At 42.3% G+C, this 20,427-nt stretch overlaps 1 protein-coding gene across 3 annotated transcripts in view; it reads left to right on the forward strand.

Annotated features, from left to right (window-relative positions):
• FER (FER tyrosine kinase) overlaps positions 1–20,427 on the forward strand; it is a 340,335-nt gene that overhangs the window by 136,595 nt on the left and 183,313 nt on the right. For 2 of the 3 annotated variants that reach the window (XM_025203513.1, XM_025203514.1), the window contains 2 exons: positions 7,343–7,546; positions 13,716–13,838. In XM_025203513.1, the coding sequence (XP_025059298.1) occupies positions 7,343–7,546; positions 13,716–13,838 (327 nt within the window). Of the gene's footprint in view, positions 1–7,342; positions 7,547–13,715; positions 13,843–20,427 lie in introns of all 3 variants that reach the window. The other variant, XM_025203515.1, reaches the window with a different exon arrangement.

Consider the following 20,427-nt stretch of genomic DNA (forward strand, 5'->3'; position numbering starts at 1 on the left):
GGCGGGGGGGGGCGGGGCAGCCACTGCTGGGGCTGGGAGAGTGGGTGGGGGATGGGCCTGCATGATTTGGAGATTCAGCTGATTCAGGACAGTGATTTAAATCACCAAATCGAATCACTGTCCCCTGAATCAGCCAATTCTGAATCCGAAGCGAATACTGGCCTCTTTGCATGGGCCTAGTGCATATGTGTGTGTACACACACACACACACGCTTTTATTTTAATCATGGAAAAACATGGATGGGGTGTATTTATATACACAGACACATGCGTACTACACACACGTGTATCTATGTATGTGTATATAAATAAAATGTGTGTGTGTGTATAAATAAAAATGTATCAGCTGAACACAAAGTTTTATTGATATAGTTACAATTTTAAAGCAATATGGAAATCTACCAGTGCCTCAATCATTTTATTAAAATAAATTATAAATACGTTTAAGCTTTGGCATTTGATTTTGGTATTTTTCATCATGGAAAATCAGAGCTCCTCCTGCCCCTTTCGCTCACCAGGATGTGGGTCCAACTGTGGTTGTCTCCCCAGCTGCTTTGTCTTGCTAAGCAGCCCTGATATGCTGGTGCTCTGTCCATGCTGTTGTCCTCACTCCCAAGCCACATTTCCCTCTGCCCACCCCAGACCTGCTGGAAGGCCCCCCAGCTGTTCTCCATCCCCAGGTCCCAGACCCCTGGTTTGTGGGGAAGAGGGGAGGGGTGTGTATGGGGCAGGGGGTGTGTGGGCATAAGCAAAGCCATTGGCAGTGGGGAGATGTGGGGTGGTATGTGCCCCCCCCGCCCCCCCAGATTTCTATGCTGATAGTGGGGTTTAGAACATGGGGCTGCTGTCTGACTGGACCGGCATTGGGCAGGAGCCTCCTCTGTGGCCCAGCAGGCTGGACACGGTATGGGAGGGCAGAGTGGAGTGTAGATAACCAGTGCTGCTGCTGCCAGGAGCCCTGTACCAGCTTTGCTGTCATGGTTGCCAAGGCGAGGCACCCCTTCCAGCCCAGTAGAGGCAGCAGTGGCTGCAATGGCTCTGGCTCATGCAGGCAGTGATGGAGTGAGTCTGGCTCCGGTATGGGCTAGAGGGAGGAGGAGGGGATGCTTGTGGCATCGCCACACCCTGGGCAGCCCACGCTGCACCAGGTGGCCTGGCCATACCTCCCGTCCCACCCCTGAGAGCACAGGCACTGGCCCCTAATACCACCAGCCCAACCATGCATCTCCCTGCCTCCTGCAAAGGATCCTGTTGCCCCCTTCCCTCCTGGAAGGGCAGGCTCCTCTGGCCAAGCCCTACTGGCAACACTATCAAGCTAGGCTTGCCGGTGGCACCAAGCCATGCCTCAGACCCCCTACCCCACCACAGCCTGAGTGCCTGGACACCTTCCCCCAGTGCCAGTAGGTGCCCATGCTGCATCACGAGCATGTATGTACAGACCTCCATGACGCCCCCCCACACACCATCACCCTCCCCCACACACATCTCACATCCCTTTCACACACCCCTGCCACACATGCATGCCCTGACCCTTCAGCTTTCCCCCTCCCCTCCTTCCCCTGTCCTGTAGACTTACTTGTATTCAGCTGCTGGGGATGTTCCCACATCCTGCCTGGCTATATTACTTGGGGGTGTGTGTGTTTATGTGCATGCATATGCATGTGACACTCCCTGCCTCCAATTGCTCTCCCCTCAGCCCCAAGCAACTCCTTGCAGGCTGGAACTCTGCAGGCCTGCAAGGGGAAACCCATGGTTTCCCACTTCAGAGGGGAAAATCTAGGTTTTTCTCCTTTAAAGGGAAGAATCTGCATTTTTCTGCAGGAAGCAGAAAACCCAGATCCCTGGTTATAAGGGAATTTAGCAGCTGGAAGGACAAGTCAAGGCTGTGTGATTAGTGGTTTGCAGTTCAATTTGGCAATGTCTGATATAAAGCTCTAGGAGCCTTTGTAAAATGGAGAATAAAGGGTTGAGGGAAGATTAGTTATGAGACGGAAAAGATGGCAGGGCGGGGAGAGTGGAGAGAGGGTGAAAGGTGACTAGATAGGAGGAGTAGGAGAAAATGGAAAACCAAAGAGGTTAGTGATTCAACAGTAGATAAAGGAAATATATGCCACCATTATCAGCATCTTTTTTTCAGACAAAAATCCAAGTCAGGCATCTGTAAATGGAAGATTAATAGTAAAAAAGCTAATCACCTGAGATAAAGGTACTCAAATCCCACCCTCAAATTGGGAGATGCTTTTACTTATAGTTTCAATTTATATTTTTGTTGATGGTAGGATGCTTCCTGTGTTGATCAGTATGTGAATGAACTGAACCTTGAAATTGTCCTTGCTGCCCTCAAATGCAACCTATTCCTTTTTTCCTCTAAGACAGTTGTCACATGTCTCTCAGACTTTTGATGACAGTCACTGTATTCAGTGGTTCCTTGTGTTCCTTCCATTAAAGAAATTTGGCAATAACCTTCCATGGTTATCCTTACCAAATTCAGCTTTTAGGTTAATAGAATAATATTTTTTGTGATGACTCTTGACTGAGGTTTTGTGGTCTTTTGCTTTATTGTTTTTAAATATACACCCCCTACAGTCTTTGTGGTTATGCTTCCCTCATGCTGAACTTGCTCTTGATTGCATATTGTATGCTGACACACATAAGAACTAAAGAATTAGGCTTAGATGAGTCTCAAGGGCTTTTTCGCACATTATTTAAGCTTCTCAAGTGTTGATCAGTGTTAGTGTTAGCTCAAGTTCAGAGTAATTATACATTCAGGCTAAAAACCTTCTCTGACTGTCCCCAACCTGCACAGCTGTGAGTTGCCATTAGAGATCTGGTGAACCAGGACAGGCTTCTATTCCTGCTCTAGTTGGGAATGGGTTTGGAGAGCCAGATTGGTGGGGTGGCAGCATGAGGCTGGAAGGAGGAGAGGTTAATGATGGGGACAGGGTAGTGAAGTGGGAGGTGGAGGCACTGTTTATTATAGCACCCTTATTTATGAACATCTTTAACTGTTGTTAATATTAAACTCCACAACTTTCAGTGTGTTTTTAGAGACAGCTCATTGCTTTAGGGTACTTGGGTAGAGGATCTCTGTCTTCCAAAAAATAGTCAGAAACTTTTGGGCCATCCCTTATGCACCTTTTTCAAGTTGATGAGGGCTTCTGTTTGAGAGCCCATTCAATTACTGCTTTCTGAATAAAGGTGCTCTTTCAATTCTCTGTTAAGACCTGTAAAAAAATGAAAGAGAGGGAAAAGCTTAATGGGTGGGGAAGGAGGCAGCACAAAAGGAAGACTTAAGAGTGACCACCTTTTCAAAATGGAAAGGCAGGACACATGCCTGCCTTCCTTCTTGCCCCCTTCCCCCCCTCCTTCTTCCCTATAGCACTGCCAGAGCAGAGCTAAGCAGAGCCTGTGGGGGAGGATATGGGCTATCCGCTATGGACTTGGGGCTCCCCACCCTACTGTCCTACCTCCAGGAGCCTCACACCGATTTGGCCACCATAGCAAGATGCCCTCTGCTTGGCTGGCAGCCTGTGCCCCTCATGCCCCCCTCTCTGGGAATGCACATAGTGATAGGGAGCCAGCCCCTCTGCTGCCCCCTCCCCCTCCCCCTTAGAATTGCCTGCAGGGAGCTGTTCTCCATTGCTGCCTGGGGCTATATTCCTGGCCCTGTGTATTTGTGTGCATGCCCTCTGCATCCCGTTCCCCCAAGCCCCAAACAGCCTCTTGCAGGCTGGAACTCTGCCAACCTGCAAGGGAAAACCCTCCTGTTTCCTGTGTTTTTCCATGGTAAACAGAAAACCCGGATCCCTACACATGATACTTGGAATCTGAGAAATTCTGTCCTGGAGTCATTCAGCCTGGGACTAGGACTTGATGTTCACATTTCAGAACTGTCCTGCCCAATTAGGGACAGGTGGTGACCTTAGTAAAAACCAGTGCAGAATGAGGGAATTGAGGCTCACCCCCCAAAAATCCTAGGATAAGGTATGCGAAACCACAGAAATCTTTGAAGGGTAGAAAGGGGAAATTCAAAACAGGTGCATACATTGAATTAAAAAGAAATAGAAAAAATTGTTTGCTTTTTATAGTATCTAATTTGTTTTATTAAGCAGCTGAATATTTCTTAAACATATTTACATGGAACAGTGTTTAAGAAAAACTCATGAGAATTGTAAAATTCATTAAAAAAACAATTTTGTGTTAAAACTGCTTCCATTAAATCCTGCCAGAATTAATTCCAGCTATGAAAAGGAGTAACTATTACTGTTTTTTCTAATTAAAGTGAGAAATATTTTGAAATCCATGTTAAAAAGATTATAAATCCTTCTTAAGCAACAAACTTTCTTTGCTGTAACCATGATCCCCTAAATAGCTGTTTTGAAGAACATACTGATTTATCTAATAGTTCTTTAAAATATTTAAATTAGTATTCTGCATAATAAACATGTACAGTAAGCCTGTTAAAAGAATGAAAAACGTGGTTCAGGAGAAAACAGTACAATTTAAATACCATATGTATTAAAATATAAGATGAGCTCCCCCGTCCCCAAACAGCATGGGGAAAAATGTCCTTCTTCTTGTATCTGCATATGAAGGAGAGGGGGGAATAGGTAGCTGCTGTGGCTCTGACTCCGGCCCTGAGCCTGGGTGAGGTTAAGAGTTAGACTCACAACAGCCTCCTGAACCCCACTTCCACTTTCCCTCTGCAGCTTCTGCCTCCCACCCATCATGTTCCTCTCCACTTACTATCAAGCACAGCTCAGCTGGAGTTCAGGCTGGGGTCTCCTGGGCACAGAGCACATGGGAACTGCTTCCCCTGTCTGGCTAATCAGCAGTGCCAACACTCCTAGATTGCCTGTCCAGCCAGTTAGCACTGCCAACACTGCCGCAAGGCCAGGCAAGGGCCAGGCTTTCATGTGCTGTGCTTCTGGACGGAGCATCCCCAACAGTGTCTGACAGTAAGGGGCAATATGGGGGGCCAGGAAGGGGCAGAGACTGGGGAAGCAGGGAGGGAAGAGACCAAGACAGAGGGGCAGAGGCTGCAGGGAGCAGGGGGTGGGGGAGTTCAGGTGGCAGGGGGGCCAAGTGGGCAGGGCAGAGAGCAAGGTAGCCACCTACCTCTTTCCCCCACTCATCCCCTTCAGCCACTGCTTTCCCTGCTGTAGCAGTGGAGCAGAAGGAGATTCAAAACAGTCCTCTAGTACTTATATTCTGTACCTAGAAAATTATAATAAATGTATACATTTTCCATATATAGAATTTAATTATTGGGGGGTCATCTTATATTTAGGGTTGTCTTATATTTGAGTAAATGAGGTAATTTATAAAGACTGAGTTACTAAAAATGTCAGCACGCAAAATATATCAAATAATTTTTTTATGAAATGTACAGTAACGCACACTGTGACATTAAAGAAATAATAATAAAGTCTATCCAATAAGTTTCTGCGCTAACTAGAGTTTTTCCATCTAAATCAGGGGCTGGCAATTATTTTGGGCGGAGGGCCACTTACCCAGTTTTGGCAAGCTATCAAGGGCCACATGGGTAGCCCCACCCCTTGACAGACGCCCCGCCTCCTGGCCACTGTCTTGGGACCAGTGTCCCAGAGCCAGCACCGGTGGGGTCCAGAGCAGGGTGCAGGGGTCTGTGAAGCTGGACTGATCTGCCTACCCCTGATCTAAATATTAAGCAAACAAACAAACAGAAAAAGACCAACTTCACTGTGGTATTATGTTTTCAATACCAGTGTTTGCAGTGTCTAAACGTAGACATAATGATACAGTCATGGACAGTTGTTCAGATTTCATTTAGTTTTGAAGTGAGCAAGTGTTGTCTGTTAGCTAACTTGTGTGTGAGCTGTAAGATTAATTGTGCATCTTAGTCTGTCTTATTGTTTCATAGTGGATAATATCCACAGTGTAGAGACCATCACAGCTGACTGGTTTTAGTAGAAAGACCAAGAGTTAATATATTTGGAAACCAAGCTGTCATTTTTCCTTTACAGAGGTGCTCTGCAGAGTAGAAACAAGATAATAAGGGAAAGATTTTGTTGCCTTGACAGTATTGCAAAGCTGTTCTGTGAACATGTAGTGAGATTTCAGGCTAGAGATAGGCATTCAGTTCCAGAGCTGCAATTTCTAGGAATTTCTGGAGCTCTCCTGGTCTCATGGCAGGGTCATCACCTTTCCTGCCTGTTTCTGCAGATCAACAGGACCAGGAAAGAACAGTCCCTTGGTCCTCACTCAGCCATCCCCCTGCTTAGTCTTGCAGATCAGCTGATCAGTGGGAGCAGAGAAGGGGCAGTTCCCAAGCCACTCCTTGCCTGGTCCCCTGATTTGGGATCAGGAAGTGAGCAGCAGTGCCAGGTGCCCCAACAGGTTGCTACTTGGGGAGCTAACAGGGAGCCAACCACTCTTCCTCACTACCCGCCCCTTCACCTTGGATGTGGGGAGGAAGAGCCAGGCACTTTGGGATCCTGGGTGTAAGTGTTGAGGCATTACATGTGGTATTAGAAAATTTTCTGGAACAGAAAAGTTGTTCTTAGAAGGAACTAGCAGTTTGCAGTCTAAGCACTAGCTTTCTTCTGCCACAAACTACTTGAATGCAAGTATACTTATTACCTGGAAAAAATGCAGTGGCTGTTTATGGGCTCAGTCTGCTAGACTATCATTAAGTTTAATATCAAACATTAAACTTCTTTAACCTGTTTAAAAAAGCCCATTCTTTTTATTAGTAATTTGAAAAGCTTACTTTGTGTTACAGGGATGTATTTGGTAGTCATGTTGGTCTGAGACAAAAAGAAATGCAAACCTCTAGAACTCTAGATTCAGAGATGATACCTTTTATTAGACCAACAAAAAAATCACACCCACCCTTCCTCAGGCTCAGGGAAAATTAAAGATGGTAAAAAGTTCCTGTAGGTAGAAAATGAAGTTTATTTATTAATATATATTTTTGTTGTGATTTCTTGGTCTAATAAAAGGTATCATCTCTGAATCTAGAGTTTTGCATTTCTACTGCATGTTAGCCATTTTGAATTAAATTAACTTGTGGAATTTATCTTTAATCTTGGAGGTATTTAACTGGTTCTGAAAATGAAATAGTAGTAATTAGGAAGACAATATGATCATCAGAGAGAATGGTATAATTTTCTTTAACCATACTAATAAATCCTTTACTGAACAAATCTGTATATCACCTGGACCGTAATTAATAGCAGTGTCAAATTTAGAAAAAGCAATGTGAACTTATTTATCGGTATCTGTAATGTTTTCATGAAAAAGATAAATAATGGAAAATAGCTTACATTATGATAACTTATTTCTTTAATATTTTTTCAAGTTCTTCGATGTAATATCAACCAGCGAGAAGCCGTTGGCAGAGCAAGACTGGTATCATGGTGCAATTCCAAGAATAGAAGCCCAGGAGTTATTAAAACAGCAAGGAGACTTCTTAGTGCGAGAGAGCCATGGAAAACCTGGTGAATATGTCCTTTCTGTGTTTTCAGATGGACAACGGAGACACTTTATCATACAATATGCTGATGTACGTCTGATGCAGTATTAATTTTTTTAATATCAAACAGGCAATTATTTCAGATAAGTAATTCACAATAAGAATAGTTTTATCATGGATAACTATGTGGGAGGATTTAGTCTACAGTACATTTTCAGTTTTCTTATCTTCATATGAAGTAATTGGGAAGATTGGCAATTTTTGTTATCCCGTATAGAGTTGGGTGTTCAAATTAAAAAAAAAGAAAAGAAGTTGGTCAGATATTTCTAAGAAAAAGCTGTTTATGGTTGACGTTCTTTGAATTGTTTTCCCTAGTAGAAGACAAAACAATTTGCAATTTATTGCATTTATCACAGTTGTTGCTAATAATTTTAATGTTTAGTGCATGTACCTTTCTCTTATATTTCACCCTCTTATAGTAGAGGTTTGACAGCATTCTTGAGATTTTGTACTGCTGGCCGTTTCTAGTGCTTCCTTCCCACCAAAAATGGGAAAGCTTACACAGCAAGAGTTTGTGCTGTCTTCTCTATTCTGTTGTGAATTGAGATCCAGAAATCCACCTGAATCCTGTTCTCTTTTTATGTTAGTTTTAGAGGTATGAACATACACCCGGTAGGAAGCCTGGCACTTCACCTTGAATTCTTATAATTCCCTGAGTTCAGAGATCCTTATGTCATGGTGCACTTCAGAGTGCACCACAGAGCAGTATACACAGGATGGTATGAGGGCTACTGAGATGCCTAACCCTGACGCACACTGTGATTTTACCCAGGGTCTGTTATGTTAAAGCACCATATCAGTGACAAAAGTAGCCATGTGCATATATGCTGTACCAACACAGCAATGTCAGGAGTAGCATGCTGCCAAGAAGTTTTCCTAGGATAACTTTCTGGTGTAGAACTGTCTTTAATGTCTCATTCTCTCCCCACCAACCTATTCTTGAACACAGAATAACACCCAAATGACAGAAGCAAGTTTTAGTATATTACAGAATAGAGGAAGGAATTACTGATGGTGACATAAATGAGAAAAACACTGTTTCTTTTGATTTGTGATCAAAATCTTGGCATTGCCACTTTTACAATATCGCTTTTCCTTGGACTCTTGTATTGGTCTCTGGCAAGTTTTCTCAAATGCTTAAGACTAATGGGAAGAGATGTATTTGTGTTTTAGTGTGTGTTATACTTTTATGTCAATTCTTATCCTTTTTTGTGAAAAACAGACCTACAAATGAGCATAACAGTGTTTTTGTGCTGCTCTTGTAATTTGCCTATAAAATAATAGATCAAAGAATAAGTGCAAGACATTTTCAACATGGTACCAATTCAATATACTACATGCCTCTTGCAGTTTTGTGTGTGCAGTCCCCAGAGATCTAGGCTATTACCTACTCCTTTATTTGTGGATTGGTTTATTCTTACATTTTAACTCCAATTTCACCTTCCATTCTCAGGTAGAATAGTCATTTTTGTGTAGTGTCTCCCCTGCATTGAAAAGGGATAATGTGCATCTTTTTTAGGGACAGTTGTCAGTTTTGATCTACATGCTCCCTCAACTGGGAGTGCACATGAATAAAAGTGCATTCTACATTGTAACCAATTCCACTATAGCCCTGCATCAGTAGCAAGCCTGGTCTCCACTATTCTGAATTTGTCTCTGAATCTAAGACTCAAGAGTAGCAGTATAACATGCAAAAGTATAGTATATGACTGTTCCCAGTGATCCAGTTAATACTGCTTTAACTGTTCTTTCTAACTTTCTAATATGACCAACATTTTAAAACAGTTTGCCAGGAAATCCATATCAGAATTGCAAATTATTTATTTTTAACTTACACATTTCCTAAAAGTTCAGGTTATTTTTAATAAATTGATTTTTTTTTCTAAGGCCTCTAAGGAAATATTCCAAAAATATATGTATATATTTAAAAAGTATGGAATAAAGAGAGTACATCTCACTAGAAAATCAATGTAGTCTTCTCAGTTGAGTGAATGTGTACCATGTTTGAGATCAGTTTATTTGTGTGGCATCACCTCTTTTGAAAAGGAACCCCTTTCTTTCATGGTATTATCTTATGGCTCAGTTTTTAGCTTGGGTGTCTGAAAGTTATCACTCTTATTCCACTAAAGAAACTAACAAAAGTTATAACAGCTGTGTCTAGGAACAGAAATTACACATAAACAGTAGCCAGTATAATTCATCAGAAACTGGTTCAAACTTATAACACAACTGAAGTTTAGTGTACACAAGCTGCTTTCAAAATGGCTGAAACCAGTTTAGGATAAACCTGGATAGATGTAGTATCAAGACTTAACTGATTTAAATCAGTTTATTGAATTTCTGTCCTAGATTCCCTCCAGGCTCAAGTTAACTCAGTCTCCCAGGATCCCAGGATGCTTTGCATCTCTCCTGCAAACTTTCCCACTCCTCCCTCTGCAGGGTGGGTAGGCTAGCCTTGGCCCAAGCTGCCTGCTTCAACTGAGCAGGGAGGTGTTCTCTATCATCCTCCTCTGGCTTCTGGCCCGGGCCACTGCAGACATGTGGCTGCATTTTTTGGAATCAAAAGTGAATGTCTGTTCACTTGCTTATCGGTTCAGTCAGTGCAGCGTAGATTCAACCTGCAAAGATTGAATCGATTCAGCCTGGAGCTTTTTTACTGTTTGTACTTAGCCTTTGGGGTAGTGACCTTTTTCATTGTGCTTTTACAGGGATATCAGTCCATGAAAAAGCTCCTAGAAGCATATAAAAATAATGAATAATGAAGTTTCCTGATTCTGGAAGGTGCTGGGAGTACTAATTTATTAATTATTTATAAGAAATGAATTAAACCTATATGTGACACCCTGTTGTAATAGATTTTATAGGATTTTTTTGCTTGTTCATAGGATAAGCAAAAAGGAAATCCAAGCTTTTTTTCTGTTAAATCTTAATAAATAATTCCTTCTTTACTGTTAAATAAGTTTAATTGAGTGTGTATAAGAATTACCATGTTTAATAATATGAGTTCATTGCTTTCATTCAATGCTACTTTATTTTCAAATTCTTATTTATGATACTATATGCCTAGTGGCCTTAATCATGGACCAGGAACCCATTGTGCAGACCACTATTCAAAAATATAGTCCCTGCCCCAATGAGTTACACATGGTTAGAGACTGATGGGAGGCAAAGGTGCAAGAAACAGCGAGACAGTATTAGTCAATATGTTTGGGAGTTACTAGTAGCCTAATTTTGGTTTTATAGGCATTAGAACAAAGGAAGGCTTTGAAAGAAAATAATAAGGTAGCTCAATTGATATTAATTTTGAGCTCTTCCTAAGTATGACAGGCAGCATGGGGGAAAGCACAAAGATGCTCGCGTAAAATTGGTTGCTACTGGTATTAGCCAATTGGAAGCAATGCTGGGCTTCTCAGTAGTGACTCAGAGTTGTTAACTGTGTGTGAGGGGCAGTTGGGGAGGGAGATGACCATGAAAAGGTCCTTAAAAGTGAAGACAAGCAGCTTATAGTTGATGCAATAGAGAAAGGGAAGCCAGTGGAGGTAAACAAAGAGAAGGGCAGCATAGTCAAGAAGTCATGACTGGTAATGATAATCCTAAACCTCACTAATACTGTTTATACTTCTGTTATTCCATTAAAGCTCTAATATAGCACACTTCACAAAGTGTTAGATTTAACAATAAAATAGGTGAAATGGGTTCTTACTACAGGGGCTTAGTAACTTGTTCTCTCTCTGTCATTGAAACCCCTGACATAATTGATCACTTTCAGGATCTGAATTGAGCAGCACAATTTTTTCCCCTGAAAGAATTTTTCTGAATCTCTTATCACTTCCACCATATGTCACTTGCATTTTTTTCTCAGCACCTGTACACACAACTTTTCATGACAGTCTGTGATAGCAAGTATGGATCCTAAAACACTTTATGATTCAGTGTGATGACACGAAAGGTGCTCTAGCAATAGCAGTATTTTTCTTAACATGTATTTTGGCAAACATTGATCCTACCAGATCATGGCGTATGTGTAAAAGGTCACCCAGACCTTCGATACATATGCCTAGACATGAGTCTTTGGAGGAGTGGAGGCTGTCCAGACCTTCCACCTCCTTAGGCCTCTGAGACAGAATTCAAAGGCCAGACTGGACACGTCCACACATACAGGCACGTATGCTCGCAGCAGCTCAAATACGAGCAGTACAAATTTGTGCCAGAGGTTTTTGCCTCAGCACGTGCGCCTGGATGTGCACTCTGGTGTGGGGCAAGTTGTACCACTTGGGGCAAAATGACCCTTCCCAGCTTCTCCCTTATTTGCAGCCAGGAGGAGCTAGAGCCTGCGGCCAGCACAGGTGGTAGCCCCAGCAGTATAAAGAGCTGCCCTGGCGAGCAGCTCGGGGAGCTTCTGAGGCCCAGCCAGTTGGTATGTGGGGACACTATTGTACTAGCTGGACTGCTGAAGCTGCCCTAACCTGGAGTGGCCCCTGCACTCTCTACCCACTGCAGCACTCTGGGAGCTGCTGCCTGGCTGTGACCTGCTGCCACCTGCAACAGCACCGCCCCATCGGACCTGCGGCCCCATGGCTGCATGCCTGCCAGACCAGGATGGGGTGCCCCCGCTCTGCTGTCTGGGTAGCTGTCACCCAGAAGATGTGCTCCTTGAGGTTGCCTGCTTTGAACTGTCAGAGCATATCCTCTTGGCCCCAGATGGCAAGAGGTCAGCTACCTTGTCTGCCCTCCAGCTGGGTCACTAGTGCTGGCTCTGGACAGTCTCCTCTACCCAAGTCTTGTCAGTTGTCTTGCAAGCAGAGATCCTGGTGTTCCCTGTTTAAAAATTGCAAATTCTCCGATAAGAAACCCAAATTCTCTCATTAAAATACCCCAAATAGTGTTCTTCTGCTATTAAAATGAAACATTACTAAATAGAGAGGGATCAGTTGGGAAATGTTTTATTGATGTATTTACAAGTTTAAAGCAATTTGGAAGCCTACCAGTGCCTCCATCATCATAATAAACCAAATTCTAAATATCTGTACACTTTGGCATTTGCTTTTGGGGTTTTTTGTCATAGAAAAATCAGAGCTGCCCCTATCCCCTTTGCTCACAGACTACCCCCACCCCCCTCGCCAGCAGCAGCAGCAGCCATTGGACTCTCAGGGCCCGCTGCTGCCAGAGCCCCCTGCAGTGTGGCGTGGCTCCAGTTGCCTCAGACCCGGCACCACCTGTGCTGCTCGTCATGGGTCCAGCCCAGCTCGGCCCGGGGTTGTATGCCTTCAGGCAGCCCTGGGCCGCTTGGCCTATCACCCGGGGCCTGGTGCCACTCGCAGGGACTGCATGTCATGCCGGGCCAGGTCCTGCCTCCACAGGCCCTGTCCTTCGTGGGTCTGGCTGCTGGTGGCCACAGTGCCAACAGGAAGCCCATGAAGGGGTAGGGGATGGATGCAGTGGGTTGGAGGAGTCTGCGCGCTGCGTGGCCCTGTCCGGCCGTGGCTGCAGCAGAGCAGAGTGGAGCAGGCCACGGACCTCCCTCCTCAGGCTGGTGGGCTGGATACAGCTTGTGGGCCATATTTTGCTCGCTCCTGCCCTAGATGCTCTTGGGGACTATGTTGATTTCACTTTTATTAAAGACTCTATATAGATTTTATTCTCTGGGTGTCAACGACTTACGTAAAGATTGTATTACATAGTGAACTATGATTTCATCTGATCAGTTTTGATCTTTCTTTCCAAGTGAGAAAAGTTTTATTTACCCATTTTAGGAATCTGCAGAGGACTTTTTTCCCTAGTTCAAGTCTATTTTATGTAGTTTTATGATAAAATGTTATCTGAAAATAAATACTGTCCATTTTTTTAAATAAGTAGTATATTTGTTGCATATCCTTTTTATCATATTCAAAGTGTCATATACTCAGATTCATGTCTTATCCCATCAGAGTTTAGCTTTCTTTAAAGAGTTAATGTCTATGATTATTTAATTATGCCAATTATATAAAATGTTTTTATAGATTATTATGCTTCAGATTAGGGTTCCATTGACGTCAGTAGACACTTTAATACTGATTTGAGTGAGACCAGGATTTTTTCCTGTGAGATTAAACTGTTTTTTCTCTAGTTACTAAAGGGTGATGATTGCTAATTCTTTGTTTTATGTTTTTTTCTGTGAAACTTTCTCTTTTCTCAGACTGAATTTTTTTTCCCCTTACAGAATCAGTATAGATTTGAAGGAACTGGATTTCCCACTATTCCTCAACTTATAGACCATCATTACACAACAAAACAAGTCATTACAAAGAAATCAGGGGTAGTTCTCCTCAATCCTGTTGTTAAGGTATGTGTGTGTCAAGTGTTTTATTCAGTGGAAAGTTTTCTGTGTTTCATTTCATGATATAAACTATGGCTCTTGAAATTAAAAGTGAAAATAATAAGCAGTTTGTGGAATGTGTTTCGGTGCAATAATTTAATCAGAACTAGTCAGTCACTGATTTCTTCAGACAGTTCAGTTCTATTAACATTATTACATTATAACATTATTTTTGCTCTCAAAGTCCTTCATATGTTGTTTTTTTGTTGTTTGTTCTGCAATTTCCTTTTCTGGTTTTTAATTCCTTTTTGAGTTCTGCAAATTCTCTTCAAAAATCCCTTCTTACTTTTAAAGGTTTACATAAGCACATAGAAGTGAAACTGGGAGCTTGAAACTGTCGTGAATCAGAGCAGCCGCCGGCAGCCGCCTGACTCACACACCGGAGTGTTTAGATTTAGAGCTCGGCAGGCGGGTAGTGATGGATGGAGTGGAATCAACTAGGCACTGACATGTGTAGGTTACAGGAGTTTGTTTACTTACGTCACCTAGATAGTGATGGACGACGCAGGCGAGCCTTTGTTCCGTTACAGCTTCGGTTACAGAGTTGAATATATGCATATAACTTCGGTTACAGAGTCGAGTACACGCACGCAGTTAGGTTACGACGAGATAATGACGGACGTGGCGCCGGGAACGGACGGTCGCGCTTGCAAGACTTTCTACGTCAATATTTTACGCTGACGGGGTGATGGATTAGGAATTGATCAATTTCCCAATTCTCTGGTGACAAGCACAGGTGTTTCCTGTGAGATCCCCAGAGCTCTCTGCCTTGGGCGGAAACCGTTAAACTATTTATAGGCAGAGGTGTTTTACAGGAATATCCAATGGTGAACCGTTATATGGAATCTTTAATTTTTTGGCAGGTGGCAGCTCTTTGTCGCCTCAAGTTACAAGGTAGTGGGTTAGGTTTCTCTACCTGTTACGTGTGTGCTACGTGTGAGGAGCTTACGCTTATTTTTGGACCAATTTATATATAGTTTCCCCTAGCATTTTATTTCAGCTGTCCAATTATCTGTAGTACACCACCAGCTTTTGTTTCAAGGAATTTCTTGGCAGGGAAGTCTTTTAACCCTTAATATTCAAATGAAGATGATTTGAATGGTATCTCTTGCTCAGTGGCATGGGCACAAGTTAATTGGGTTGTGACAGAAACTGATATTGAACAGAAGGATACAAGAAACCTTATACAATGCTTTATCTAAATTTTCAGAAGCATCACAATTTGGGAGAGTTTAATGTTTCTCAATTTTCTTCCAGTAGTTAAGTCTTCAGACATTGGTACCTTGTTTGACAGTATCTCATGTGTCAACCAGCCCTCCATAATTCAGAACTAAATCTTTCTTTTTCCGTGTGTATTTAGTCAGAAAAGCCTTCAGATATTTCTAAAGTAACTTTGAAGTCATTTTACAAAATGTAAGCAAGCAGAACAGTAGTCACCCTTCTTTACTGTAATCCTAGATCTTTTTCCGTACTAATATGTAGAAAATAAAGTGCATTTCAGTTCTCATTCCCAATAGGGATGTATTGTCTTGGTGTAGTGAAAAAATAGAGGGAGGGATTCGGTTTTGTGGCTGAGATGCCCTATCATAGCTTGCTGTCTTAATACAGATTGCAATATGTATCCTGTCTGGAACACTTGACTTTTTTATTTTTTGTTATGAAGGCGTGATGCCTTTAAGCAATTATAAATTAATATGGCAGACCTAGGTCATATCATAAATAAAAGATAGCCATCTACACAAACTTTTTAATTTTGAATGACATAAAAGAAAAGGCACAGTTCAAGACAGAAGCTTATATTACTGTAAGTTGTCTTCTCCTTTAACTGTGTGGTTAAAATTATACTAGAACTTAGTTGTACATTTGAATTAAACTGTGTTTATTCTGCTTAGTCTGTAAATAATTTTAACATTTATTGAACTTGATATCTAGATGGACAACCTTCCACCTCTAGTTGACATACTTCTTTGCCCTGCTTTATATAGTTCTTGAAATTTAGGAATAAAGGTTTTGGAAGATGCTGATGTAAGTAGAAAGAGAACACTACCAAATGTTCTAGGTTATTCTTTGTAACATTTACAAAATTGAGGCATCTTATATGTTGTACATAAAGTACTGGTATCCAAATAGAACATGACAGAGTTTAGAATTTTTCTATTTTTTTTAGACGTGTAAATAAATAAATGTGTTCTGAGATAAACAGTCTGGTTTAAGGGAACATTTTCAAGGTTGAAGAGTCCTAAATTTAAATTATTCAACTGTTTGGGAAGTCCCTGTTTTCCGTATGTATTTGTTTTAAATGTCTAATGCTGTACCAAGTTTTTATCTTTCTCTGACTTTCTACAAAATTCTTTATTGCAGTGTCTAAGAGGATTTGAATTTTTAAAAGGCTAAGCCAGCAGTTTGAATCATCTTTAATAATCTACATTAAAAAACCCATTGTAGTATTTGTAGCAGAAGGTCTGGTGCTCCTGCTACTGTAAGAGCAGGGAGGCTGCATATGAAACAGGTGGCAGGAGACAGGAGCCACACAACCTAGAAGAAGGTTGGGCTTGCAGTATATAAACTCACGGCCTAGACAAAGGCTAGGCAGGCAGTCTGGCCCTGGAGACTGCTGGGACAACATCATCTGGGCAGAATGGCTGCAGCTCCTAAATAATACCAAGGAGATTACAGCCTGTGGTAACATCTGGAGGTTTGGGAGGGACTAAGGGGAGGTGGAGGACCTGTAGGGCAGGGAGCAGGGCTAGAGCATGGGTGAAGGGTGGGGAAAAAGACCAGGGTGAGTCTGGGTGTTTTGAACTGGAACAGAGAGAGGACCAGAGCAGGTCTGGTGCCTGAGCGGGACCACAAAGTTCTTATGCCCAGGAGAAACTAGGTACCCGGGAATAATGTGAAGATGCGAGTCAGGGTGGGCTCAGGGACAGAACCAGAACAGACTCAGACCTGGGAGTAGGACAGGAATGGATGAGAGCTTGCTCAGGAATCCCTGGGGCAGCCTCCCTTTTCTTAAAGGTAGAAGTACATCAAGGCATGGCAGGTGAACAGAATGGGAGGATCAGGGTAAAGCAAAGGCTGAGTAGCTACTAGGGGCATGTCCAGACAAGTGCACACATATGGTTTGTGGCACCTCAGAGGCTTTGGAGTTGCTGTAAAACGCATGCAGCGCATGTCATACGATTCTCCGCGCTTCATATTTACAGCGCAGAGCCAACACTAGATACTGGAGGGGAAGCTCCAAAAACAAATAGGGGCAGTGCATGTGGCTTCAGTATGCACCACCTGAAACCAGAGCTTGACTGGTGAGAGCCACACCTTGGCTACTGGCCAGGCTCTGCACACCCAGATCACTGCCTCTTCCAAAAACTTTATTTCCCCAGGGCCCCAGGGAAGCGTGCAGGTGCACTCCCCAGGAACAAGTAGCTGTGTCACAACTATGTGTCACTACTATTTGTTCCTGGAGACACAGACTTGTATGCTTATCTAAACATGCGCCAGAGGTGTCATGGCCACCCCTGGGACAAGCTTTTGTTACAGTGTATGAGTGCATACTGAAAGCTAATTTAAGGTATTCTTTGATGTGATAAAGGACTGTGTAGTCCACACTAACTCAGTGTTTCCTTTTCTTGGGGCTAGCTGTGTGTATAAGGGACTTCTTTCAGTACCTGAAATCTAGGATTGTTTTTTTAACCAATTTAGTATTAGTTTTTAGTAGTGCTAGCATTATTGGTGTTTGTTGAGATTAATCCATTGCTGGTAGTTTTGACTAGTTTCCACACTTGTACCCAGTTGCATCCCCAAATCAGTTCCTACTAATTTTTGAGTTGTCACATCTGATCTGGATCTCAAAAGATTAGTGTGGGGAGAAACAATTTAAACAATATATCTTATGCCCTTCAGCCTTCCTGGAGGTGAATGCACATATATATTGTTTAATGTAGCTTGGCAGTAGCCATTCTTCAAATCATTATTCAGCATGTTGAACATGTTATGCCTGAGGCCCAAATAGACATTTACACTTTGGAACACAGGACTGGAAGAGACCTTTTGGATCATGAAATCTAGTCCCATGCTGGCTCCAAGAAACATATTTCATAATCCCCCTCAGAAACTGATCACACTTCATTGTAATACTGCATAAACTGTTTGCCTCCACTACTTTATATTCATCTCTGTATGCTGTTCCAGGACCTTACTGCTTTGATGCTTAGCAGCTTTCTTCTAATTTCCATCATAAATGTATTCATGATCAGCTTAAAACCCATTTGTTCTTTTTTCAAAGATTATCCTGAGCTTAAATAGTTTTTTCCATGCCTACTTTTTTTTTTTTATCTGCCATGTATTTGAAGAGCAGTTGTGTCCCTTGTCACCCATTTTTTGTGAAGGCAAACAAACTATGCTTTTTTAGTTTTCTCTTAAAAATGGAACTATGCTATCCTATTCAGCTGTCATCCTAATAGCTATTTTCTTAACCTGTTCCAGCAGGAAGTCATCGCTCTTGAATAGGGGTCACCAGAATTGTCAATAGTATCTAGATAAGATCCTACCAATAATACCTTGAGCAAAGGTATTAATAATCCCTTACCATACCTGATATATCCAGGGAGATCACATTTGCCTCACTCATATTGATGGTTTTACTCAACAGGGTGAAGTTACACATTACACTTAATTTGTACTAAGGGTGCTTGAAAGGCAAGTGTCCATACGTTGAAGCTTATTAACCCATGCTAGGTGCCTTCTGAGCAGCTCAAAGTTATGTCAGTTCAGGCGAGGGTTAATTTTGGTCAGCATAACCTAGCTTGTTAGCCTAAATTTCAGTTTAATCCACAGAGATAAAATTAACAATTCATAGCTCTCCAGATTCCCAGGTTGCACTGCACCTAGAGCCCTCTTCCACCCCACCCCTCCTCCTGCCAGTCCAGATTAGGAATAGAGTCCAGGTGTCCTGGCTCCTAGCCATGACCCTGCTCACCAGCTCTCCAGTGGGAAGTAAAAGCAGTGCAAGCAAGAAATGGTATTAACCCTTAATGTGTGACTGCTCACAGTACGTTCTGACTTTAACATCATTTAACATTCCACAGATTTAGTATGGTCTAAGTGTAATATGTAACTTCCCCAGCTATGATAGATTAACAAACAGAGGTCTTTATCCTGGTATTTGTTTGACAATGGTTAATTGTCATGACTATGCATTACTTGGTTGTAGCAGTATTCCTAGTACTTTGATTAATCCTAATGCATAGGATTTTTTCAGGCTCTCTTTACTTTGAAGACAATACAAGTTCTCTGCACATTTCCTTCAGTTTAGTTCTTTGCTAATTCTTGCCAGTTTCTCACTAAATCTTGAATTGTTCGTCTTCCTTCACTTTTGAATAACATCCGGATAGTTTGTCTGAGATAGGTGGGGATGAGGCATAGGGCAATGTCAATCATTGTGCTGTTACTGTTGGGGAAGATACACTGTCTTCTGCTGTGACATCAGCATGTTACTATAACACATGGTTTCAAGGTAGCAGAATCCAGTGACTGCCACAGTTCAGGAAAAGACATTCTGTCTCTTGGTAGTTGGGGATCAAAGAGGTAACGGTAATCTTACTAAACCCTGTTTTGCCCTGATAGAAAGATGCATCTGACCTAAGCATATGTACCTGTTGTCACCAGGAAGGCAGAAACAGGAAACTTCATCATGGATATCATTGCTTCTTTGTACATCTGTTACGTCCAACTTTTTTGATGGTTTAATGAGGCTACTGAGAAGGCTAAGGTCAGCCAGCAGTAGTCTACTCTGCAATACTCAACAATAACTAACTAACTGGAGGTATCTTTGGTTTTGTACCAGTGACAGGCACTACCTATATAAAGTCCTTCCTCTGTACCTTTTCTACAGCACTGACCATATTCCTCAAGTGTTAGAAACTAGCAACTACCTATCTTAGATGTTGGAGACTGACTGAAATCCTGTTCCGCCTGTAAGATATTTAAGTGGCACACACATGGCTTTTAGGTGTCAGTCACAAAATAATTAAGGTATCTAAGTTCCTTATGTACCTTCATTTTGGCCTGGAAAGATCGCTGTTGACTTAACTTGGGCTCTCAGCAAACTCAGAAATGATCCAGAGCAGCCCCCTACATGTTTAACTCCACATGAGTTCTGCTGTAAGCCAGTTCTATCTGGGAAGCACATTCACTCTGCATGAGTCCCTGATTCTCTTGTAAAATCCTACTGAACTCATTGAACTTGGGATCCTGTGTGGAGCTTGATAATGTAGGAAGAGAAGGATCTATGCATCTTTTGTCCAACAGACTAATGATTAGAGAACTCACCCAGGAAATGAAAAGTCTGGGTTCTTCCTCTCTATCAGAGAGAGGTTGAATACAGATTCTGCTTCCCAGGAAAATACCTTAACCATCAGCCTATGGGCTAGGCAAGACTTAAAGCATTTTCCTCCTTCCTCATGAAATTGGGATTCTTGATAGAAAGGAATGTCAAAGTTGTGGGGCAGAAGGAGAGTGTACAGTGGCAATGCGTAACAGGTGCATGGGGGGTACATGT

Source organism: Alligator sinensis, unplaced genomic scaffold (assembly GCF_000455745.1).
Source record: "Alligator sinensis unplaced genomic scaffold, ASM45574v1 scaffold30_1, whole genome shotgun sequence".
In the NCBI taxonomy this organism is placed as follows: domain Eukaryota; kingdom Metazoa; phylum Chordata; order Crocodylia; family Alligatoridae; genus Alligator; species Alligator sinensis.